This window comes from Danio rerio, chromosome 22 (assembly GCF_049306965.1).
Source record: "Danio rerio strain Tuebingen ecotype United States chromosome 22, GRCz12tu, whole genome shotgun sequence".
Classification (NCBI taxonomy): Eukaryota; Metazoa; Chordata; class Actinopteri; order Cypriniformes; family Danionidae; genus Danio; species Danio rerio.
In genome coordinates this window covers 37,984,323-38,011,352 of record NC_133197.1, presented here as the reverse complement: position 1 = coordinate 38,011,352, position 27,030 = coordinate 37,984,323, and the positions used below count along the sequence as shown (strand labels likewise).

The 27,030-nt window shown below is 35.5% G+C and overlaps 1 protein-coding gene and 3 long non-coding RNA genes across 26 annotated transcripts in view; 2 read left to right on the top strand and 2 right to left on the bottom strand.

The window, feature by feature from the left end:
• The window catches only part of LOC141380251 (uncharacterized), a 495,770-nt gene that overhangs the window by 379,928 nt on the left and 88,812 nt on the right, over positions 1-27,030 (top strand). The window lies entirely within an intron of this gene.
• The window catches only part of LOC141380246 (uncharacterized), a 142,002-nt gene that overhangs the window by 30,107 nt on the left and 84,865 nt on the right, over positions 1-27,030 (top strand). Inside the window, exon 5 of one of the 13 annotated variants that reach the window (XR_012397930.1) lies at positions 17,814-18,699. The exons of 10 other annotated variants lie outside the window; for them this stretch is intronic. This is a non-coding gene — a long non-coding RNA (uncharacterized lncRNA). Of the gene's footprint in view, positions 1-17,813; positions 18,700-27,030 lie in introns of those variants that run through there. 2 more of the 13 variants (XR_012397935.1, XR_012397937.1) reach the window with 2 other exon arrangements.
• Positions 1-27,030, bottom strand: part of ephb3b (eph receptor B3b) — an 86,354-nt gene that overhangs the window by 16,809 nt on the left and 42,515 nt on the right. For all 11 annotated transcript variants that reach the window (XR_012397312.1, XR_012397313.1, XM_073936264.1 and 8 more), the window contains 4 exon segments: positions 24,680-24,744; positions 10,648-11,320; positions 4,679-4,834; positions 1,708-2,043 (listed from right to left, as the gene is read on the bottom strand). Coding sequence is in view for 9 of the 11 variants with exons in the window: in XM_073936264.1 (XP_073792365.1) it covers positions 1,708-2,043; positions 4,679-4,834; positions 10,648-11,320; positions 24,680-24,744 (1,230 nt within the window). In the remaining 2 variants the exon portion in view is untranslated.
• LOC141380249 (uncharacterized) lies at positions 5,775-9,219 on the bottom strand. Its single transcript, XR_012397941.1, has 2 exons — positions 8,302-9,219; positions 5,775-7,739 (listed from the first exon to the last, which is right to left on the bottom strand). It is a non-coding gene; the product is annotated as an uncharacterized lncRNA (long non-coding RNA).

The window sequence follows — 27,030 nt, the reverse complement described above, 5'->3', positions numbered from 1 at the left end:
GGCGTGTGTCCTAAAAGTTTGAAAACTCCTGGTGTACACCACGATTTTATATAAAAGTCCCTTTAATATGTGATGGGACTAATTAGTGGCCATAAACGAACATTTTCTCAATTGAAGTGAGTAGCGGCTTGGACCCGGAAACAGTATTCCATACATCACTGATGCGTCACAACTTAACAAGCGGATTGAATGCCTTTAGGGCGGGTCTATCAGTCCTTTAAAGCGGGGCTATCAGTGTGTGCCTCATTTATGCCATGCATTCATCCATTTGTCAATCTTCCTCCATCGTTTGTTAGCAAAGCTCATCTTCCAAACACCCAATCAGTTCCCAAATGATAAAATCATCCAAATCCCTACTTTTTTTTTCTTCTCTAATTTCAGGACTGTTTCAGTTGGATAATATTGGGAAAAGGACCTTCCTAACTCATGAAGACTTTAGGCTGGTGTCTGTGCTTTAGAACACATCAGTTGATTTCTGGCTCATAAATGCTGGTTATTACAGTAACTGGCAGACTGAAAGACATCTTGAAACAGAATGATATATATAAACTAGAACCTAAAGTTCATTGATAAACTTTGATGTTGGCTTGAGAAAGCCAATGTGACTGCGCTAGGACTGGGAATGGCAGTTGGCAGGAAGCACGGCGGCGGTTGCTAAGTGGTTGCTAGGCAGTTGCTAAAACAATTATGGCATTGTTAGGTGGTTGCTAAGCAGTTGCTAAATGGCAATGCTCGTGTACATGTTTGATCAAATGCTAATACTTAGTAGGCATTTCTAGCATATGTTATTGCATATAGATAATCATAGCATGTAGCTAATCGTTATTAGCACTTGGCTTGCATTATCATTGTTACCATGCATAGTACACAGGAAGTCTCATTTGCTAGCATGAGTCAAACAAGCCAATGCCAAGGTCCCTACGATGTTCTGATGTAGAGATATTGCTGTTTTTAAATGGTTGCTAGGTTATACTGTTTTATTGCTATGGGGACATTTGACAGGTTAGTGATGATACATTAAAGCTTCTTGGCAATATGAGTGATCTTAATCAACCTCAATGTTTCTATGACAGTGTTTATGAGTGTCAAAAACTGGAATTGAACATTATGTATTCCTGGTGTTGGGTTGCGGCTGGAAGGGCGTTCGCTGTGTAAAACAATTGCTGGATAAGTTGGCGGTTCATTCCGTTGTGTCGACCCCTAATTAATAAAAGGACTAAGGGAATGAACATTATGTAAAAATGGCTTGCTGTATTTTTTTGAAAATACAATGCTTATTAAGTGTGAAAGTGATACATGCAAAAATGGCTTGCCATATCAGTAAAAAATATGGAGTTTAAGTCAAAAATGGCTTGCCATATTTTGAGAAAAATAATGCTTAAAAATTATTTATTGGAAAACTGTAAGTCTGATAAACCTTAAAGATATAGCAACAAAATCTAACGCATCTAAATACAGCTTTTGGCCAAATTTGGGGCTTGTATAATTTTTTTATATGCTCGGATTATAAAAATGTAATATTTAACACAATAAGTCTTATAGGCATGAGGAGATATAGCAACAATCTTGAATGCAGAAGGCACATTTTGACCACATTTGGGCCTTGTGGCATGAACGGCCTAGGAGGAGATACGTTTGTTTTCAAGGACAGAGTAGTATAACAGTATGTTGGCTTTCTCAAGCCAACATAATAATTATTGAACTCACCAGCCTGGTTGGTAGTGATGTTAACAGAGGCAAACTGGGGTGCATAGGGACTCTTGCTGGCTACTCCGTTGACGGCTTGGATCTCAAAACTGTACTGGGTGTGAGCCTGAAGGTTTCTGATCGTCACGTGTCTCTCTGTGAGCCCAAGGTGGCGTGGAGAGATGTCCACGTTGTCATCACACCGTGTGCAGGTACCGCGTTCGGGAAGACATTTCTTGCAGATGACGTTGTAGAGAAGGTCCTCTCTTCCACCTTGGTCACGTGGCTCACTCCATTCAAGTATAAGTGATGTCTCGTTTACACTGGAGATAACATTACGCGGTGCTGATGGCACAGCTGCAAAAAAATACATAAATAAATAAAATCATGTTTGTCTTTAGTAGATACAATTAAACATTTTAGCCAGATTTGTATATTGTATATTTTAAAAAGGAGGCGTGGCACCTAACCCCACCCCTAAACCCAACCATCATTGGGGGATGAGCAAATCGCACTAAAATGTACGAATTAGATCGTACGAATTTGTACGAATTAGCCACTAAATGAAAAAAGTTACGAATTGCCATGAGATTGTGTTGGGTTTTCCATTTTTGGCCGCTTTAAGCTGTTTTCATTAATATTCCTGAAATTTTTAAATTGTCGTCAGATAATAAAGCTGGTTTAGTTGCTTGCCCATATGATTTTCCCATCTGAACAAATCAACAAGTTACCCAAACCCAGGGGTGCCCAAACTCTGTCCTGGAGGACCAGTGGTTTGCAGATTTTAGTTCCAACTTACCTCAAAACACCTGCAAGGATGTTTCTTAAAAGCTTAGTAGGCCAACAGGGGTGTACAAACCCAGTTCTTAAGGGCCTGTGTCCTGCATATTTTAATTCCAACTCCAATTAAACACACCTGAACCAGCTAATCAAGCTCTTTCTAGATATACTAGAAACTTCCAGGCAGGTGTGTTCAAGGATGTTGGAGCTAAACTATGCAGGACACCGGCCCTCCAAGACCGAGTTTGGACACCCCTGGGCTTGATTAGCTAACTCAGGCGTGTCTGATTGGGGTTGGAACTAAACTTTGCAGGACACCGGTCCCCCAAGTTTGGGTACCCCTGCCCAAACCCTAACAGAACTACCATTGCATTCAGTGCCTGAGAAGATGAAAACAGCATTTTAAATCTGAGCTGCGTCCCAAATCACATACTTATGCACTATTCTACGCCATTTTGTAGTATAAATAGTGTAAGTAGTGCGTTTACACTAAAAACTCTAAAAATAATCAGTGCACTTTAATTACTCGAATGATGCACTCTGTAAAGTGAAGTGTGTAATGATGGACACTTCACGCACTCAACGACCGCAGGTTTGCTCATGTAGCTGAAGGGGCGGAGCTATCGGACGCACATGTTGGATAACTTTATTTATTTTGGGTGTTGAAAGCAAAATTCTCCTACGAGAGTGATTATAGCGCCTCCCGATGGTGAATGCAGTTACAGTCACGGCAGGTATTATTTGATAATTCGGTCGTTTATTTCACTGATATGGAAACCGTCGGAAACGATTTGAATATCTGCTTAGTAAAAAAACATTAGTGTGCCATTTGGGACGACACTACATACAGGTACATATACTACTCTGTTGAGTGTGCAAGTGCATAAGTACATAGTGCATGAGTGCATAGTGTATAGCGTGCCATTTGGGACGCAGCTGTTTTTTTTTTTTCAAGCACGAAAATGGGTAAACATGAGTGCTTTCAATAACTAAAATGAAGCAAAACCATGTTGTCCCATTTGCGCTGCTCATTTTAACTTCATAGCTGTGCTGTTTACTTGAGAGAACATTTTTTTGCATCAATCTGTTTAGAGTGCTGACAATGAACACAACCAGAAAGGAGCTAGTATTAAATAGAAGAGGGAACATTTTAAAGGAATCCCAGCCATTCTCCAGCATTGTGGTCAGAAAATCTGATTTACATATGGATGAATATATAGTATGGGCACATATGCGATGTTTAGATCACAGGTGTCAAATCCAGGTCCTGAAGGGCCGTAGCTCTGCACGGTTTAGTTCCAACCCTGCTTTAACACACTAATGGCGTGGTCACATTAGAGTTTAGGCATGCAAAATTCAGTCATTGGCACTGCTAAAAGGGGCGGGATTAAACAAGATAAAGCTGCGGTTACACTTAACTTTTTTCCACATAGACTTCCATTCATACGCATGTGAATGCGTCCGACCGGAAACGCAGGGTCATGCGTTAAGTTTTGCAGGTCGCTGCAGTCCAAAGTTCAAGCTTGGTGAACTGTGACCAGCGAAATCGCATCACTTGACTGCGTGAGACCAATCGAGGATCAAAACATGACCTCTCTGGACAGATATTTAAAACCTTAAACATTTTTAATGTCTAATAATCTTGTTTAATCCCGCCCCTTTTCCCTGTGGCGTACGATAGAATTGCGCACACAGAAACTCTAGTGTGACCGCAGCTTAATTCGCCATTTTAAAAAGCAAGCGATTGGTCCATATTTGAAATTTCTGTCCAAGAGCTCATATTTTTGATCTTCGATTGGTCTCACGCAGTCATGTGATGTGGTTTCGCAGGTCAGAGTTCACCAAGCTTGAACTTTGCAATCAATGAACTGCGAAACTTGTCGCACGAGCTTGCGTTTCTGGTCTCATGCGTACGACTGGAAGTCTATAGGAAGAAAAGTCCAGTGTGACCCCAGCTTTACCCGTAGGTTTAAAACAAGCTTGAAGGACTCAATTAGTTTGATCAGGTGTGTTTAATTAGGGTTAAAGCTAAACTGTGCAGAGCTGCGGCCCCCAGGAACTGGATTTGACACCCGTGGTTTAAATCAATACAGCTTTTTAAAGCAAATATTGAAGTTTTAAAGCATTTTAATGACAAATAAACAACTCTGCTTGTTGTTCAGATGAGATCCTGGTAGACAAAATGGAGGTTGTAGTTGAAGGAGTCACTCACTGGTGCATCCTGAATCAGGTGAGTCACTGTCCGCCCGATAGTAGCCTGTCCTGCAGGAACAGATGCTGGCAGCTCCAGAACTCGTCCGGCTGTTTGGTGGACACGGGGAACACAACCCTTCTCCTTGCTTGGACTTAAATGTACCTGGACTGCAAGCTAAAGAAAGAAATAACGTTCAATGTCAGACATAAAACCTGCCAGCTCTAGCTGCATATTCACTCCCAATGTACAAAGTTTGAGTGTTGCCTCCAACTCTCATTGCATTGAACAGATAAATCAATAGCAATTTCCCTGGTGCGGTTTGCATTTGGTGAGATCTGCTTGCCTTAATTTACATCCTTTTGTTTTTCTTACCCACAGTTTGCGCTAATCCGTTCCATCTTGGCATTGTAAAATAAGAAAGCATACAGGTTCTTGCTTACGTTTTTTGTTTGGCACTGTTAATTTGCTGTTGCTTTCCTCCGGGGGAAATAACCCCCCTCGTGACTAGACAAGTTCCAACAACAAACACTGGCCTCATATAAACCCCCATGCGCACATGCTAGCCGTCAAACACGATTACAAACACATGCCTGTTAGTTCCAAACTAAAGCATTTTTCAAAATGAACTCTTTTAATCAAACCTCAAACACCTGGAACCCTACAGAAAAATCCAGCTTAAACCAGCCTAGGCTGGTTGGCTGGTTTTAGCTGATCGACCAGCCTGGTTTTAGAGGGGTATGGACCATTCCCAGGCTGGTTTCCAGCCATTTCCAGCCTGATCACCAGGCTGGGAGATGACCAGCTAAAACCAGCTTGACCAGCCAAAACCAGGTATGTCCAGCTTAAACAAGGCTGGTGAAATGGCCAAAACCCCTCTTAAACCAGGCTGGTTAACAAGCTTAAACCAGCCAACCAGCCTAGGCTGGTTTAAGCTGGATTTTTCAGCAGGGAACCCTACTGAAAAAAACAGCCTAAACCAGCCTAGGCTGGTTGGCTGGTTTTAGCTGGTCGACCAGGCTGGTTTTAGAGGGGTTTTGGCCATTTCCAGGCTGGTTTCCAGCCAGGTCTTAGCTGGTCAGGCTGGGAGATGACCAGCTAAAACCAGCTTGACCAGCCTAGCCAGGCTGGGAGCCCAGCCAAAACCAGCTATGTCCAGCTTAAACCAGGCTGGTCAAGCTGGATTTGGCTGGTCATTTTTCAGCCTGAACAGCTAAGACCAGGCTGGAAATGGCTGGAAACCAGCCTGGAAATGGCCAAAACCCCTCTAAAACCAGACTGGTCAACCAGCTAAAACCAGCCAACCAGCCTAGGCTGGTTTAAGCTGGATTTTTCAGCAGGGAATGCCAACGTTTTACCACAGGAAGTGTCCCTCTAAGGTAAACAAAGGACGTTGAAGGCTACAAGGGAAAGTGTGAGCGGTTATCTTATGAATACAAAGATTAGTGTGTCATTCGCAGGTCTTTGACCCTTGTGGATCTCTGCCGACACCATTTACAGAGATTGTGTACACAATTTATTGCGTCTACGGTAAATGCTGAGGTGCTCTTCTGACACACGATGGCATTGTGATCTTACTGTAAGGAAAGTCTCCTAATTCTCTTAGGATTAATGAGAAAGTTGTATGTTTAGTAATAGTAGAGGAGCTAGAACTCAACCTCTGAGCCCGTAGTTACTGGTTATCAGTAGTCCTTTCTGCAACTGACGCTTAGAAACATCAAATAATCAACAGCTGCCGCATTTTTCAGGAAATTGTTTGAACATCTGGCTTCTGTGCTGATAGCGTCCAACGTTTCACACACCACTGGTGATGTTCCTGATGTCACCTTCCAAGTTCCCTTTTCTCAGAATGTGCAATGTTGACACACGGTTTCATTAGTGCAGCGAGTCTGTCAACCGGGGGCTTATTTATTTAACCATTAATTAGGGGAGGCCAGATGTAGGTAGCGAAAAGGGAACATGGGAAACGGTTCACATAGAGATAAAGATGAAAGGGTGTAGGCCTTGCGAATCTGAGTTTATCGCACATAACGTATCTCTTTAGAGATTAATGAGTCCTCAGTGTTTCGCCTCACATTTCGGATGTACATAAATCAGCTGAAATATGGTGGAGACAAACGAGACCATCTAGCTTCTAGCTCCCATGAAAGACCGCTTGAAATTCCCCTTCAAAAAACTCGGGCTGTTTTCTGAAGGGTTGAAAGTGCTGATTAATCGCTTCCAAGAAGGTAAGAAGTCAGCCTTTTGCTTTCATCCTCATCCTTCCTCTAGCAGCACTCCTGACAGAGTGAGAGAGAGAGAGTAGAGGAGAGGTGAAAGAAAGCAAAAGAAATGCAAATGCTGTGGCCTTTTTTTCATGAGTTCTCTTCCTTGCGCACTTTCTCCAGTACAGTCTATTCCTCACACTCTGTTGCCCAAACCTTCCCCACTCTCTCCCTCTCTTATTGAGGGCAGAACATAGGGCTTAAGGGAGTGATTAGAACTTGTGGTTAAATTGGAAGCGAGGAGAAAGAAAGGATAGGGGAAATATGAAGCACTAAGAAAAAAAAAAGGTATCGTCGATTAATATTCATGTGAATGTCCTAACTGTGCTCTGGCAGGGTATTAATGAGCCCAACGGCCTTCAGATGAAGGCGAGCGAGAGAGGTGACAGAGAGATTTATCCCTCCTTTAGTTTCCGGTTGACTTGATTAGAGAACACTTTATCAGGGCACAGCCTTTAGGGCTTTCACCTTGAGCCACCAAAAGCAAACAAATGAGCTTTAACTGTACATCAGGCAGAGTCCTGAGGACTACCTTTATTCCCCACGTGTATAAACACATTTTAAATGTTGGCAGGAGTAGAAAGGTTCTTCATTACTTTGATGACTATAAACATTCTATCTATGCCAGTGGTTCTCAAACTGAGGTACCACTAGTGGTACGCAGGCTTACTTCTATTGGTACACGAAGGAATCACTGAGTAATGAAAGAAAAAATGAACACAATTTTAATCATTTGATGTGTACGATAACACTGATGTGATCAGCATTGGCTGTTCTCGAACGCCTACAATCAAAGCGCTGTGCCAATTGGCGCAGAACTACCCACATAGCAAAATTTCTCTGGCCCAGCTCTGGCCCACACAATCAGGTTTTGCTTGGCCCACATGCCGCAGTGAATTACGGTACATGACTGGACCAAATCTGGCTTCCAGACAAGGGCCAAACACAGACCATATCTGGGCCAAGTCTCAGCCAAGTTAATAACTCATAACTGGGCCTGAACTGGGCCAGATAGGTTGGTGTGTCACGATTGCAATGAAATTGATAAACCCATGGAGTGATGCGCTTTAGGCACACTATGGGCACGCTTTTTCTCAAAGTGACCTGATTGGTAGAATTTTTTTTCTTTACTCAAAAATGATTTTAGTGTATTTTAAATGTGGGTCAAGACTGGCCAAACTCACATGGCCCACTTATCAAATTTTTAAATCTGGGCCAAATACTACGTTTTTCATCTGGCCCAAATCTTGTGTGCCGCCTTAAAAACGGTGCCACCTCTGCCAAACCCGGGCCATGTTTGGCCACATGCTGTATGCCAGTGCCGGATGAATGCCTGCTGTGCCAGCTTTTTGCCAAATCTGGGCCAGAATTCTTTGCTACTAGGGTAGTAGAGAAAGAGGTGCATGGTGCTTGCAGAGCAGATACACACTAGAGTGGTGGCCCCCAACCCCCAGGCCAAAGACCGGCACCTGTCTATAGATCAATTTTTACCGGGCGGCACAAAAAAATCATTCATTACTTCCGTTCCGAGTCTGAACAATCATTCATTTTGGAAAAATATATATATATATATATTTTAAAAAAAATTACTGTATTCTCTTGTTATGTCTACTGTAGGTCACTTGAGTGCTAACATTTAACCCACAGGCTAGCAAAATGAGTAAGAACGGCAGCATGACGCACTTGCGTATTCCAGGCGTGCACAGTTAAAAACATCTTAACTTTTCAGAATGCCGCACTACGAGTCACGTGACAAGAACCGACTGATCAGCCTCTCAATTTCGTTAGACTAGTTATCTCAGACAAACACAGAACACCCAAACGCTGCCGTGCTTTTTAATTTCTCCATAAATAAAACTTGTATCAGAGAGCAGCAATGTTTTGTCAGCTTGACCTTGACATCCTCTGAGAAAAACGGGTTCCCTACCAATCAACATACAAGTTAATGTTTAGATTTCAAAGAGTTTTACAAATATGTCATATGCACATGCAACATACGTTTCAAAATTGATCAAAAATTCTATGAATATGACTCGTTTTCGAGCAGTGCAGTGCTGGAGCTGCTTAATTGGCCAACTACGCTACTTCATTTCAATACTGGTCATTGAACCACTGATCTATGCCATAGCTGTATCACCGTGCCTCCCAAGACCAGTTGCTCACTGAAGCTAAGCAGGGCTGAGCCTGGTCAGTACCTGGATGGGAGACCACATGGGAAAACTGGGTAGCTGCTAGAAGTGGTGTTAGTGAGGCCAGCATACCAACCTGTGGTCTGTGTAAGTCCTAATATCCCAGTAAAAGTGAAGGGGACACTACACTGTCAGTGGGCGCCGTCTTTCAGATCAGACGCAAAACCTCACTCTCTGTGGTCATTAACAATCCCATGGCACTTCTATTAAAAGAGTAGGGGTGTAACCCTGGTGTCCTGGCCCTCCATTGGCATTTATCCATCATGGCCTCCCAATCATCCCCATCCACCAAATTAGCTGGATCACTGTCTCTCCACTCCACCTATAGCTGGTATGTGGTGAGCACTGGCGCCGTTGTCCTGTGGCTGCCATCGCATCATCCAAGTGGATGCTGCACACTGGTGGTCGTGTGATGAGACCCCCCCCTTCATGATTGTGAAGCACTTTGGATGTATGGCATTTACACATTACACATTATATTACATTGTGCAAAACCTAAGGGATCGTTCTTAAAGGTACTTATGTACACTCCACATCCAAATGACTTTATTTTTTTTTACAAATGACACCATTTTGAATCCATTCATCCGATTTTATCGTAGCTTAGCATAGATCATTTAATTGGATTAAATCATTAGCATCTCACTTAATTACCAAATAATTTCATTAATGGTACTATTTAAAGCTTAACTCTTCTGTAGTTACATCCTGTACTAAAACCGACAGAAAATAAGAAGTTGCTGTTTTCTACGTCAATGTGTTTACAAACTATACTCCCATTCTGGTGTAAAAAGTCATAAATTTTGCAGCCATACAATGGCACACTACTATTACACAGTGCTGTAGTTAAACGTTAACTCTAGGTGACTTGCAAAATGGGCCCATTTCCAAACAAAAAGTTGAGCTTTCCTTTAAATCCCAACCCCTCAGTATGTACAATAATGCAGTCTTCAAACACTACCAAAACTCCTCACAAATAATTTGCTGTTCAATTTCCCTTGTTTACACCAGAGGCTCTGTCTTTGTAGTTCTTATAATGTGCTGAAACCAGCGGTCTCTTCTGTGACCTTTCACTTCTGGTGCCTTGACTGTCAGGGTTACTTTTCTTTCTCCATCTCGTGCTCTTCATTAATGTTTCACTGCAGTCCTTGCCCTTGGTCCGCAAATCGATTCCGGTCTCCTCTCACTCCCAGCTCTCCATTTGACCCTTGACCTCCGGCTGTCTACTCTGCTCACTTTCACCGCGGCTACGTTACACGCTGGCTTAATTCGCCTCAGTCCGAACCTGATATGTTTTTCATCGAGACTGCTTCTTTCTCTCAGCAGAATGTTCCACTCTGATAGACACACTGACTGTTTTACTTATTCATTGCTTTGCGATGCTAAAATCGAGGTCGAATGACCAAATTTGCTGTTAGGCCAAACACCTCAATAAAAAAACACTGTGATTTGTCTATACGGCTTAATGTGATACTGTAAGATAAGACAAACAGCACAGAGAGAAAGAGAGATAAAAAATATATATATCAGCACTCACCTTGACACTGCGTCTCCTTAACTGCAGGCTCAAACCCAGCCATGCAAGTGCAGGAACCCACAGGAACCATCCATTCTCCGTCTCCATTGCAGTAGAGTTTAAGAGGGACAGAAACCTCCAGAGCGTTTGGTACACAAGTCCCAGGGGCAATGACTAGTGACGTGGCCTCAGCGCCAGTGGCTGTTTCTGGGAAGACGGCAAAATTGGCAATGGTTGTGGAACACTTCTTGTAGAAAGCCCGGACGGAGATTAAAGACATGCAGGCACCCAAGTCTTGGAAAGCCAAATAAAAACCAGCCTTGGAAAGTGGACCAAAGCTGCGAATCTTAGTGTTGACCCGACCGGATTCCAACATGGAGAAGCTCTCATCCGGAGCAATGGTGTCCACCTTAACGTAAGGGTTCTCCATCCAAAAAGGACTGGTGGCGGTGGCTGAATCCGAGTCGGACTCGTAGTAGAACAGATTGAAGGTCTCTTTACATGATCCTGGAATGTTGGGAATGCTATTGCAGTCTCTTACAGTAAACTTCATCTCCACGTAAACGCGGAGAACGTCCTTCCGCGGGATGAAGTCACTGCGTAGCCAGTTGTTCTGGTTGAGTTCGCGAACGTTGCACACTTGGTACGTTCGGATGGGGTTCATGGCATCATCGTAACCGCTAACTTCCTCCCACTGCATTAAAAAAAGAGAGCATTGTGAGTCGCAGATATGAAACAACACACAAGTTCACCTTGACAATGTCCTTCATATACACTGCATGCAAGGATTATTCTAGAGAACGATAGCAATAGCAGATGTTTTATCTAAAGTGTTGCACAATACGCAATATTGTCAGTATTATAAATGAAGCATTCTCATTGTGATGTTATCCAGGGCTTTAGAAACCTGAGGTGTTACGCTGCGGAGGTACTGCAGGCAGTAAATTGCTCTTTCTGAGCTAAAGCCCTACGCACCGTGGCTAAGAAACAATATAACCGAGGGAGCAAGCCAAGAAAACGAGTGAATGAAAGAGAGGGGAAATTAAATTTTGTGCGTTTTGCTTTGTGCCTACTTTCTTTTTTTTTTTCAATTACACATCGTGCGTGGTGTCATTAAGTGGAAAGCTGCCGCTGGTCTTTCATCTGCATTCACCAGTTCAATGAAGAAACCTTCCTGGGCAAATTCATCAAAATTAGCATGGAGTGTCAGAACTCCATTGAATAAAACAACGAGTGCATGTTTACCTCATACCTAGAGCGTGGAGTACTCTCTGCATCACTTCACAATCAATTACGATCCAATTAAACCATCATGATTACATTGTATTCATGCAGATCAACAAGCTACGCTCCATCCTCTACCTACGCCGCTTCTTTCTTATCTGCCGCAATTACGAGTTTCACGTCTTTTGAAAATACCAGTGAGCTGTATCTTCAAGGAGATGATTGCTATTGCGAAAGAGTTTTATCTTGGCGTGTTTATAAGGTCATGGGTGCAGCAAACAGATGCTTTAAATGGAAATGATGCTACATAAGGTGAAATGAGCATCATCATGCAATGCGTCGAGGTTTTAAAGAATTTAAATGTGACTAAATGAAGTACAGATTGTGTTTGAGTAAAGGCCCTTTACATTAAATAGATGATCGTGTGGTATTTTAAAGGGTACTAATAATATTGTGTTGGAGTCCCCTAAATTAAACACATCTAAAGTCAGAAGATATTGTAATTACTTTAATATTGGGATTAGGGTTGTAACGGTATGAATTTTTTACGGTATGATAATCGTCTAAAACAATACCACGGTTTGACGGTTTCGCGGTATACGATATTAAATAGTAATTCTCATAGCAAAGACCCTGAAAAGAATAAGAACACGTTTTCTGACTGAACAAAGGTTTTTCTATGGGGGAAAGAATGCATTTATTTACTGACAATGTATTTGCCCAAAAAGGTCTGGGAATGAACTAAACAGAAAAAAAATGTTACAAAATAATAGAAAAGTGAAGCAAATTTGACTTTTTCCAAATAATATATTTTCAGTTACTATAAACAACACCACTTACAATGAACAAATAAAAAAATAAGAAAATAATAAATAATGTGTCAAAGTCCAAATAAACATGGTGCAAATCCTCAGTAAAAAAATAAATATAAATATTTACTATACTAAAAATAGTTACATAACGAAACTAGATTCAATATGGAACATCCTTAGGTTTTATGTGCCAGCATGGATATGGTTGTCTGTGGATATGGATTTGGATATGGTTGTCTGCAATGCAGACAAACAGCTGCACCTTCATTTGCGTCTTTTGAAAACAGCAAGAGCAGCAGTTCGTCTTGGCTGTGTCACTGTTTTGTCATGTTTCTGTGCCGCTGTGCATGCCAAAGTACTTAGTATGAGAATTATTTCATGCAAAACTTTTTTTTTTTTTCGTTTTATTTAGCCACGCAGAAATGTATGCCTATCTCTCATTCCGTGTTGTTCAAAAAGCTCATTGTTGGTCCACGAACAAAAGCGAAACCTATGCTAATTGGTTATGATATAGCGAGTTTGAACCAATCTGGGCATGGAGGAGGGACAATGCATCAATGTATCATGTCTGGTTTGTCCGGAGACACAGTGACGAGCGTTTCTTTGTCAAATCAGCGTTGTCAAATTTTGATGACGTAACCGCACTGATTCCGGAGCCTCTGAAAGTCCGCGAATGTTATGTGATACGGCACTGGAAAGCTGAGATTCTCTTCTTTATGCCAATCTTTGAATTGTATGAATCGGATCAGCGGATCAAAAGTTATTAAACATTTAAGAGCAATACTTATTTTTAGCCGCGGGCGGCTGTCTCGGACTTTAAGGGTTAAAACCGTTGATATGCAATTGTTCATGGTATGATAATCGTGCCCGTTCAAATCGTGGTAGACCGTCATACCGGTATATTGTTACAACCCTAATTGGGATCATTTTACAATGATTTCGATGCGGTTCATTTGAATCAATTCGATGCTAAATGCTCTGATTGGTCAGTCTTTTGTTTTTAACTGGTCTTCCCGTGTTGGAAATTAAATGGTAATTTCAGAGTGTTCGTATGTTGTGGGCAGGCGACTACTTTGCAATTGAGTTACTTTAATCATGTTGTTCAGTAACAGGCAAAAGATTCATCAAGGGGCCGACCACACCGAATGCAAGAGGCGCCATTTTGCATGATTTACTAACAACAGCAAATATTTTGCATGCTGCTTATGCACCCTGTCTCGCGTTTTTGCCGTTGCATGTTGTGCATAATACGCATAATACAAAAAAAATAATACATTGGCTGCGTCTTTTTTTATTCACCAATCAAATGAAAGCAGAGGCGGGGTTTCCGCTGGGGTGACAGCAGTTTTTGTGTTGTCAAGAAGACTACAGAGACGTTTAAAGATGGAGGTGGTTATTTGTACAGTTATCCAGAGCTGTATGACTTTACAAATCTTGAATATCACAATATTACTAACTATTACGATTATAACAACATCAACAGCAACACTTGCGAACAATATGCAGCTGATTCAGTCATTGCCTAGCGACGTAAAATGCACATCGCACTTCTTTTTTTTTTTTGTCAACAAAAAAAGGCAGTGTGGTGTGCCTTGCATTTTTGGAAATGAAATGCATGTTCGGTGTGATTGGCAATCTTTTTATTTATCAGTCAACAACTCATATAGATTGTTTATATTTAAAGAACCAATATGTTGATAACAAATATGACTTGCTCTTAAAAAAAAATGCTGTTTATTTGGATCTCATTTCGCAAAAGACTGTAAAGATTTTAGCATAAAAAAAGAGTCTAATTTGTCAATTTTAGCACCTATGCCAACATCCAGATCACATTTATTTGCTGTTTTCTTTTAATTGTATTTGTTTTATCATTGAGATGAAAACATGCTAAATGTACACTGAAAATAAGCTCATTTTACAACTACCCTTACCATTTTTTTAATCCATTCAGACAATCTCCAAGTCTAATGGGAGCACTTATAGCTTAGCTTAGCACAAATCATTGAATCAGATTAGACCATTAGCATCTTGGGGGGGGGGGGGGGGGGGCTATTTTCTGCCTCTGAGTAATATCACTGCAGCCAACAGCAACAATTATTGATTATTACGCCAGAATGAAAGCATAATTTTTAGAGATATCGACCTAGAAATGAACAAGTTTTCTTTTTCTGTCAGTCTCAGTACACAGTGTAACTACTGAAGAGTCACACTTTATATAGGAAAGCTAATGTGCCGCTGATTCAGGCCTTATGACAGCGGTGAGAAGGTGAAGGGAGTGGATTGTCGTGAACGAAAGTGTCGTGCATCGCAATGTAAAGTACAGGATTGAAGACTGGGCTCCTAATAGTAACTCTGGGAATCATCCTAACTGCTAACCATTTTTTGAATTCATCCAGCCAATATACAGATCTGACTACAGCACTTATAGCTTAGCTTAGCTTAGCATAGATCATTGAATCAGATTAGACCATTAGCATCACATTGAAAAAATAAAAAAAAGGGGGGTAGTTGTTGGTTGATTGAAGACTGGGCCCCCTAATAGTAACTCTGGGAATCATCCCAACTCCACCTACACCTCCCACCCTTGATGGCGCCCCTGTAGGAAAGTTATCAACACTTTTTTTAATCTTTTAGATGCTAATGGTCTAATCCGATTCAATGATTTATGCTAAGCTAATCTAAAATTGTTCCTGCCAAACACAGAGAATGGTTGAACATATTCATTAATAACTGTTTACTCTACAGAAGGTGTAACAGTACAACAACAGGAGTGCTCCTTTAACATTCTATAAGGGTAAACCACCACTTTGACCCTTAGGAAAGCCAACCAGAGACCTTGGTCTTTTTAAACAAATAGCATAAATAAAAATAAATAAAAAAAACTTCATTAAAGAAACAATTACGGCAAAAAGGGGAAAAGAAAACATCGCAGCATCAAGAGATTTGTTGAGAGAGTAGCGTAGTGTTTGTGAAGAGGTGAAGACTTTAATTAACACAGAGATATGGATGTTGTGCGGAAAGGCCATTCATCCATATGGGCCCCAGGGAGACGGGGCTTCCAGAACTCTCTGCTTCATCACAGTCTCTGAGCCAGAGCTATGGAGATCAATAATAAGCATCAGGTCAATGGGACGGGAGAAAGAATGGGGCGTAAATGGGCATTTAGTTCAGTGGAATAAATTGCTGACTGCAGGGGGAAGATGGGAATGAAAAAGCGGACCACACATTGCACTGGAGACGACTCTTCTTGCACGCTGCAATTGATGCTCGGTTCATTTCCGCTAGGCTCGTTTTCAGACTGCAGATGGCTTGCTTTGAGTTATTTATGCCTGTTAAACTTTGATATGAGAACTAGGGCTGCACAGTATATCGTTTGCTGCATTGATATCGCAATGTGCGCAGTAGTTACAATGCAAGATATGCAATGTTGAGTCCGAATTAAAGTTAAGCAGAACCTATGATATTCGTAGAGTCACTGCTAAGTTTAATTATAGCTGCATGTGCTTTAAAGGCCCGTGACTGAACATTTCAAGAGAGTTTAAAACATTCGGGCTCAAAGAAATTGTGATGTTTAAAGGTGCAATAGAGATTAGTTGAATTTAATTATTTATATGGGAAATTCGTAGAAATTTTGTCTTGTTTCTAATCCAAATATCTACATTTCAAAGTGAAACCGAGATTATTTTACTTACCCCATGTTTTAAAGGGAACCTATTATGCAGAAATCACTTCTATAAGGGGTTTAAACACAATTGTGTGGCAACCGTCTGTTAATATATCCAGCCGCTGATGTTACCAATGAATTAATTTGATTCTTTATAATCGCACTTGATAAAAAGAGTCTGCTTTGATTGACACTCTCCGTTTGTACATGTCATCAGAGGGGGAAAGCCCCGCCCATTAGTGACAATTTCTTCCTCATTAGCATAGTATGCCAGTCCTGTTTTTGAATCTGCCACTATGCTCACACAAAGGCATTTGTAACTCCGCCCACTTTTGAAAAGAGCTCAATCTCATTTGAATTTAAAGCAACAGTCACTAAATGCAGCAATTTATCTAAAGGTCAAAATATTTTTACTTGTTCCAAGAATTTAAGATATATATATATATATATATATATATATATATATATATATATATATATATATATATATATATATATATATATATATAGAGCCAACTAAGCTAGTGGGTCAAACCCACAAAAATAAATAAATAAATAAACAAATACACAAAAACAAAAATGAACACAAAAATAAAATACATAATACATGAATGAATAGATAAATGAATAAATAAAAAATAATCATAAATAAATAAAAATACAAATTAATTAATAAAAAACTAAATAAATATTAAAATAAATAAATACAGTAAATAAAAACAATAAATAACAAATTTAAAAAATAAAGTTTAGCTTTACGATAAATAGCTTTTTTTTTTACTGTCTATCTTCAATTCATTGGACAAAAACATGAATGAATTTGTTTGCAGACGCTGCTGTGTAACGATGGCTCGACTTATTTAGAAATATGTATATGTATGACACTTTGTTTTCATTTATCATTGTTTTGTGAATTAGCAGGTCAGGTTTAAGCAACAGCAGGTCGTTGTGTTTATGTTTTCCTTAATGGCTAATTATGCCAGTGGGTGAAACACATAAATAAATAAATAAATAAATAAATAAATAAATAAATAAATAAATAAATAAATAAATAAATAAATAAATAAATAAATATATGAATAAATAAATAAATACACAAAAAATACAAACAAATACCAAAATAAATACATTTTAGATAAATAAATAAATATACAATTGATTAAATTAAAAACACAAATAAAAAAATACATAAATAAATCATTAAATAAATAAAAAAAACAAATAAATAAATAAATTCACATTTTAGCTTTACAGCAAATTGTGTTTTTTTACTGTATATAATTGGACAAAAAATACGACTGTATTTAATGAACATTCTGTGAAACGATGGCTCGTGTGATTTATTTATAAATATGTAAGTGCTGTTTTTATTTATTGCTGTTTTGCAAATTAGCAGGTCAGGCTGAAGCAACAGCAGGTCGTTGTGTTTATGTTTCCTTAATGGCGTTACAGTCTGTATTTATCTGTGTTTATTTCGTGGGTTACAGGTGTCAGGATAATGACTTTTCCTTCACGGAAGATTAAATGAGAAGAGAAAACAGCCTGCTGAGTCAGACTGGGATTTGGTCCAACTTTTTTTGCCCCTGTTTTTATTATCTGGGCACAGCTCCCGTTTCGGTTTTCTGGGTGCGACATTCCATTGAACTCAGTGTCACACAAAATTAGATACGAGAGCAACGAGAGATATAGAGGCTGCCAATTAAGCTGGTGGGTGAATCTCAAACAAACAAAGAAACAAACAAATAGATAAATAGACAAATTATTAAATGCACAAATCTAATAAATAAATAAATGCATAAACACAAAAATAAACAAATACATAAATATATAAATACACAAATAAATAAATAAATGCATAAATAAAGACAAACAAAGCAATAAAGAAATATATAAATACACAAATAAATAAATACAGAAATACATAAATACAAACAAACAAATATATGCATATATAAAAATCTAATAAAAATAATTTAATAAGTAAATAAACAAACTGTCAAATACAAATTTTGTTATAAAAAATTAAAAGAGTTTATATTTTTGGCAAATTAATTATGGCATATCACTGCAAAAAAAAAAAAAAACAGTAAATTCTTATTTAAATTCCTTAAAAATTTGATTTAAATTTAAAATAAAATGTGTTATTGTATTTCTTTTATAGTGTTTTATTTATGCTGCTTAAAATAAAAAAATTAAGAAACCTCATTGAAGATCTCACTGTATAAACAACAATAAATACATATTAATAATAATGATAATAATAATAATAATAATAATAATAATAATAATAATAATAATAATAATAATAATAAAGCACGTTATGAATAAACAAAAAAATTAACGAGTGAACAAATGAACAAAGAGTGGACACGCAAATAAACAAATAATAATAATCTAAAAAAAATGATAAAAATAACATAAATAACATGTTTAATGAATAAAAAATAACATGTTTCACCTGAAAATTTTTATAATAATATTCTCATTATATATATATATATATATATATATATATATATATATATATATATATATATATATATATATATTTTTTTTTTTTTTTTTTTTTTTTTTAAGTTTAGTTTAAGTGCAAAATACAGAGACACAAATTAATAAAATAGAAAAATGAATTGTTTTTCGTTCAAACTGGAAAAAGCACTTTATGAATGCATGAATGGACGAATGAACCCTAACAAATGAATTAGTAAGTACATAATAATAAAGAACAAATAAAGAAATAAAAGAAATAAATTATATCTAAAATTGTAGGTAAATAAAAATTATTAAGTAAGAAACATTTAATTAAATAAATACATAAATATAGAACTGAATAAATAAATAAATAAATTGATTGATAAACAAATAAAAAAACACTATCTTGCCTCAAAATGTTCATGTTTATTTAGTTTTCTGTTGTTTATATATTGTTTTTGTTTTCTGCTGTATATATATTATTTAATCTTTTACTAATTGTGTCTCTGTAAAAATCGCTTCAAAAATGTTTACAAATATTCTCATTTATTTATTGATTTTGTTCACTTTATTTATTTATTCATATTTATTTATTTAGTTATTGATTTTGTTTGCTGTTTATTTTAATTTTTGGTAGCATTTTAGTCAAACATTTTCCCAAATATTAACATTTATTTATTCATTCATTCATTTAGTTTATTTTTTTATTGGTATCATTTTAGTCAAAAATGTTCACTAATATTCTCCATTTATTTATTTATTTAATTTTCTTTAATTTGATTTTAGTCAAAAATATTCACACAATATTCTCAATATTTATTTATTTATTTAGTTAGTTTTTTTTTATTTTATTAAATTGTGTTTTTGGTATAATTTTAGTTAAAATTTCCACAATTTCTCCTTTATTTATTTATTTACTTATGTATTTATTTATTTATTTATTTAGTTAGTTTTTTCATTTTCTTTAATTTGATTTTAGTTGAAATATTCACACAATATTCTCATTAATTTATTATTTATTTATTTATTTAGTTAGTTTGTTGTTAGTTTTAATTACATTTTTGGTATAATTTTAGTTAAAATTTTCACAAATTCTTCTTTATTTATTATTTATTTATTTATTTAGTTAGTTTGTTTTTTATTTAATTTTAATTTTTTGCTGTCGTTTTAGTCAAAAATGTTTACAAATACTCTCATTTACTTATTTATCTAGTGATTTTTTTATTTTTTTATTTAACTTTATCTTATTTTTGGTATCATTTTAGTCAAAAATGTTCACAAATATTCTAATTTACTTTTTTCGTTTGCTTTTTAATTTACTTTAATTCATCAAATGTATCATTTTACTGTGAAATGTGAACTCCTTTAGCCTGATTTACAGCAGCAGGAACAATATATTTCAACAACAACAACATAAAGTTAAAAAAAAAATCTCTCCAGACCACAGTGAAATGCAAGGCGAGGACTCTCTGGTGCCGCATTTCCCCCTGTCTGTCCTAAAATACAGCGGGCCTGAAATGTATATAGCTTTAAAACATGACAGAGAGCAGAAGGAGAAAAAACCTGGCAAATGTTTGTCCTGAATGGAGGCATCTGTTGGGGTGTAAAGGGGCAGAGCCGCAGCCCATTGTACAGCAAATTTACTGCTTTAACGGGGCTGTGGAGGCAGATTTATAATAATAATATATGCACGGCGAAGGTGAAACGTCGGGTGATTTGTGTTTTCTGAGCTTTTATTGTGTGGTGGGGCATTAGTGCTAAGTTACTTGGAAGTAAAAAGTGTTTTGGGGAGGGGTTGAAAAGGCGACAGCTGAGGACGGGGGTAGGAATGGGGCACTAAACACATGGAGATCCAGAATATATGAAGGAGGTAAAGAACCAACCTACACTGAGAAATCAGATAAGTTGTATATACAGCAGTCAACATTTGAAGTGGATCATCACCGTTCCTCAAAGTTGTCCTTAAACTATTGTACAGCACCCATTCTTGTGCTAGGACAAACACTTTTGATTCACTTTGAATGTTGACTATTGTATATGCAAAACACATGTATGATTGTTCATTTGTATATATTTAGTGATATATACAACTTACATTTTTAACTATTGGAATTTTATTTTAAAATATGCACATATATAAATGTATTAGCTTTATTTGTATTGGTTTACTCTCCTCTGTTTTTGTATGTTTTTTTGGTGTTTTGTTTTGTTGCTATTTTATGTTTAATTCCTTAGTTCTTCCTTGCTTTTTATTTTATTTTTTATTTTTTTATTTTTACTTTATTTTATTGTTTTTTTTATTTATTTTAATTTTATTAGTATTTTTTTGCTTATACATCTTATTTATTTAGTTTTTATATTATATTTTTATAGATAGTATATCTATAGTTTATTATATATTTTATATGTTTTTTACTTAATATAGTATTATTTTATTATTGTTTTTTTATTTAATTTAATTTGTTTTTTATTTTATTTTGTTTTGTTTTATTTATTTATTATTTTATCTAATTTAGTTTTTTTTATGTATAATTCTTTAGTTCTTTTCTGTTTTTATTTCATTTAATATTTAATATTTGTTTAATTGTTTTTTATTTATTTTATATATATTTTTTGCTTTTATTTATTCATTTATTTATATATTTGTATTTGTTATTTAATTTAGTGTATTATTTTTTTTATTATTCAGTTATCTTCTTTTTACTTAATTTAATATTTACTTTTTTATTCTTTAATTTTATTAGTTTTTTTGTGTTGTATTTATTTAATTGTATTTATTTATTTAATTATTTTATTTTGTCTTTTTATTTAATATTTTAATATAGTTTATTATACGTTAAATTCTTTAGGTCTTTGCTTTTTACATAATTTTATATTATGCAAAATATTTTAGTTTATTATATTTTAGTTTATTATATGATTAATTCTTTATTTCTTCCCAGCTTTTTACTTGATATAAATTTAGTTTTATTAATTTATATTTAATTTATTTATTTTGTTTCTTTAATATTTAATTGAATTTAGTGTATTATATTTTTTTTTCATTTTTAGTTCTCTTCTTTTTACTTAATTTAATATTTATTTGTTTTTTTCTTTAATTTTATTCGTTTTTTTCTTTTGTTCTGTTTTGTTTTATACATTTATTTAATTTAATTTATTTATTTAATTTGTCTTTTTACTTATTATTTTAATTTAGTTTATTATACGTTTAATTCTTTGGGTCTCTACTTTTTACTTAATTTAATGTACAATTTATTTATTGTTTTCTTTATTTTATTAGATTTTTTCAATTTCTGTAGTTTTATTTTTTATTTATTTATTATTTAATGTAGTTAACTAACTAATTATTTTTTTATTTATTGTTTTGTTTAATTTTGTTTATTATATGTTTAATTACCCAGACAATATAGCATTTTAAACTATTAAAAATTTACTACTAATAATAATACTATTCAAAAGCAGAAATAAATGGTTAAAAAAAATAAAACATGAATAACAAACTACAGAAAACTGCTAATTTATAGATATTTTTTACAGTGTAAATGAATAATAATAATGATAAATTAACAATCTGCAGCCCTTGTACCCAGTCCAGTTGCAGTGGTGCTCAGCTATAGAGTGTTAAACACAGGAAGCTGTGAGTTTGATCAGATAAAGTCAATGGCCAGATCAGATTTCACCCTCGCTGTGTTAGATTCATTCTCCAAAAGTCAAATCTCTGCCCACAAGCTTTTGGCAGACACAGCACAAGTATCCTTCACTCCGTATATCTTTCACAACACACAGATGCACATACACACACATCTATACATTGCTGCCTTTCCCTACTTCTGTTCATTTTCATGCTGCATCACAATAATTCTGCACTCTAAAAGTGTGTCTCTTTGTGTTGCGTATACTGTTTAGTGTGTATCTGAAAAGTGGGCAAGATTTGGGACAAACTACTTTGTAATTAATCGACTGTTCCATTGCTTAGTTACATGCCCGGCCATTCATCCTCATACAATAGTCGACATTTGAAGTGTATTATTATTATTACAGGCGTGTGGAAATTTTCCGTAGTGTGAATAAGCGTGTATGGATGAGTTGTGTTGTGTGTGTTGCGGCTGGAAGGGCATCCGCTGTGTAAAACATGTGCCGGACAAGTTGCCGGTTCATTCCACTGTGGCGACCCCAGAGTAATAAAGGGACTAAGCTGAAAAGAAAATGGTTGAATTATTATTATTATTATTATTATTATTATTATTAATATTATTATTATTATACCAAAATTTCCTGAAATTATTCAGCAATGCTCATTCTAGATTTAGGATTTTTTTTATAAAATAAAATTGTGAAATAATAAAAATATAATTGTAATTTTAAGGACATTTTATGATAATTATGCAAACTGTAATGTAAAAAGCCTGTCATTAATGAATTGTACATTTTTTGAGTGGGGTTTATAAAACTAAACAAAACTAAATAAAATAAAATAAAATAAAATAAAAAGCAAAATGGCAATAAGACAAAACAAAAGGATATCTAAAAGGTAAAAACTAAACAACTTAAACTAACTTAACTTAAAACTAAATAAAAAATAAATATTTAATTAACATAAAAAAGCAAAAATAAGAAAATATTGAAGTTTATTTAACTGCAAACAAACAAACAAATAAATAAAACAATAGTGAGGTGAACAAAACTTAATAAATGAATAAACAAATAAATAAATACTTACATATTATGCCAACTGTATTGTCATTAATGAATTATAAGTCCATACAATAAATAAATAATTAATACATCATCTTTTTATTTAAAAAATAAATAAAATAACTCATACATTTTTAAGTGGGGTGTATAAAGTAAAATAAAATAAAAAAAGACTAAACAAAATAGAAAAGGATATACAAAAGGCAAAAACATAAAAAAAATACTTAAAACTAAATAAAAAATATTTAACTCAGTTAAACATTTAAAAAGGCACCGAGGATAAAATATTGGTAGCGTGCTTGACTGGAAAAATTAACTAACAGACAAACAAAGACATAATAAAAAATTAGGAATGTTAACAAAACATAAAAAAATAAATTAAAGAATACAATAAAAAATAAAGTACAACAAAACAGAAAAGAAAGTCAAACCAAACAAAAACAATACTAACTAACTAACGAAGTAATTTAAATAAAATCAAATATATTGGTTATTACATTATTACATAACGTATTATTATTATTATTATTATTACATTATTACTGATTATTACATTACAGCTTGTTGCTGGTGTATGTGGGCGGAGTAATACACAAAGGTGAAGGGTGAAGAGGTCTTTGTGTGCTGTTACTGGCAAGATATCATATAATAATATATATATATATACAGAAGTCAGACCCACTGTTTATTTTTTTAACGGAAAGAAGATTGTTTCAACACATTTCTAAACATAATAAACATTAAACATTATCTTTGCCATGATGACAGTAAATAATATTTGACTAGATGTTTTTCAAGACACTTCTATACAGCTTAAAGTGACATTTAAAGGCTTAACTAGGTTAATTAGGTTAACTAGACAGGTTAGGGTAATTAAGCAAGTTATTGCATAATGATGGTTTGTTCTGTAGACAATTGAAACCAAAATGTGCTTAAATGGGCTAATAATTTTGATATTAAAACTTTTATTTAAAAATTAAAACTGTGTTCATTCTAGCTGAAATAAAACAAATAGGACCTTCTCCAGAAAAAAATATATATATGATCGGAAATACTGTCCATTCTTTCCATTCTTTCAGTTCAGTTTACAGCAACATGACCTTGTTGAGATTCCCCCTTTCTGCTTTATTTTGGTTGAATTAGCGGATAATCTACTGTAAGCGCAGTGTGTAAAAAGACAGCTCACCCCGGTCTCAGGATGTGAAGTCCAGGCCAGCTCAGTCATGGCCCATTTGGTGTCCATCAGTGTTTCTGCAGACACACAAACAGAAAAATACACTCAGTCTGAGGAAACAACAGGCCAGCGAGTGCACAAACATCAGGTTTTCAACAACAACCAAATACTTTTTTAAAATACTTGTATACTCTTAAGTCACACAATATTAAATATTAAATAAATATTATCGACTCTATCAAGAGACAGCTTTAATCCGCGTGATTAGCATTATTTATTTTGGTTTGTGCTGTTTAGCCTCTGTAAAATATTTTACACTGTAAACTCGCATTATTTGTTTAGTCCAAGGTTATAATAGTTTTGGATTTTTCATTAGTTTTAGTTTCTATTTTGTTTTGACTTTTTGTTTTCAAATTTAGTTAGTTTAATCAGTTTTAGAGGCAGATTTACTAGTTTTTATTAGTTTCTATATTTTGAAATGACTTAGTTTTAGTTTAATTTTTACTAGTTTGTTTTATTTTATTTTTTCTAAATACGGATATTTGTCAGGTGCAAGATTCAATAGTCAATAGAATAAATATTGTATAACAAAAACCCATATTTTTTGAAATCTGAATTTAAAGGACACATGAACACTATCATGTACCACTGCCATCTACCCTTCCTCAGTGATGGGAAGTTCAGATCTTTAATGTGGATGTTAGAACTCAACATTATGTAGTCAGCAATGCTAATTACAGTCAGTTAAAACATCACCATGATCTGAAAAATGTCTTACGGTACAGTTTTGCAACCCAACTGAAGCATGATTCACTTATTTAAATTCCATTACGATTGTCTGTTATGAAATAAACTTACGTTTTTCACCAGATCCTCTCATTTAGGCCCACGGTTTACCCACGGTGCTGTTGTTTGAGTTTAGTTCAGTCACAGCAGGCTGTACTGTTTGTGTTTGGTTGACTGAATCACGCATGCACAGTATTATCGGTTCACCGCTTCTCAGTGTAACGTTGCTGTTCTAATAACTGAATGAGAGTATATATTGGATTATTTAGAGTCAGAGGGGGTATTAGGCTTGCTAAATGTAAGTAATTTGTGTATAAGTGTTTACTAGAGACACGAATCGTTTAAAATGATTCAGTTGGATTTAGTGAATTAGTTCAACCGGTTCACTTAGAAGATCCGGTTTAAAAGATTTGTACGTGATCGCGATACAGAAATAAACCCCATTATTTGGCATAAATGTGTTAACGTAACAGTTTAAAGTGTCTGTATTTAATGCTTTCACCGTGCTGCTGTCATGTCCACTCGTTGTTTTTGTCGTGGGAGCAACAGCGAGGATGATTGGAGGTGAACTGGCTCGATCTGGCCTGGAGCACGAATTATATTTACTTCTAAAAGGCTTACAGTTAGATTATGTATTAAATACATTCGCAAAGACGAAAATGAAGGAGGTTTTTGCAATTATTTTAGTTTGTTTCAGTTAGTTCTGTATGTACATGATACAGTTTCAGTTAGTTCTAGTTTTTAAAAAAATCTCTCGTTTGTATTTTTATTTCAGCTAACGACAATTATTTTACATTTTAGTTTTCATTTTTTCGTTCGTTTTCGTTAACTATAATAACCTTGCTTTGGTCACATATTTTCCTCATTTACAATATAAAACACATTTACAGGTTGCTAGATTTCTGATCCCTTAACTCTAGTTAGCTGTTTCAGAAAATAAACAATAACGTATATGCCTTAATGTACAATTAATGTTTCACGTTTTTACATGCAAATGTCACACGCAAAACTCAGGCACTCGAAATACAGGAGAAACAAATGAAAGGAGAAAAAAATGAAAGGAGAAAAAAAGCTGTTGAGGAACTGATAACTGTCACTGTCCATACGGCTAATAGATATGAATGTGTTGCTGTGAATTCATGAGCGCAGGAACGGGAAGAAACACCATCATGCTAATCAACAGTGAAAAGACGGCAGAAAAGCCGAGCCGCTTTGTGGGTGATCCAGAAGGCATTGTCAAAGATTTATGACAGCCCTCCTCTAATTAGATTTAATTAGCCGTGTATTTGCGGGGTGGGAAAGAAAAGCAAAGTGTTTCTGAAAGACACACACACACATATAAAACGGAGCACAAGGGTTCTTCAAGAGTGCCATAAAAACACACAAAAGCAGATCTTCAGGCTTTCCTCAATGGTCAATATGGTGTGTTTGTGTGTGTGTGTGTGTTTTCCTCCCTCTGGCCATATGTGCAGCATATTGAGTCTAAGTGTTTTAGAGGGTGCATTTACTTTTGCACAGAGCAATCGTGTTTTACTCATTTTGATGGATTAATTCATTTAGACTGTCATGTATTTTGT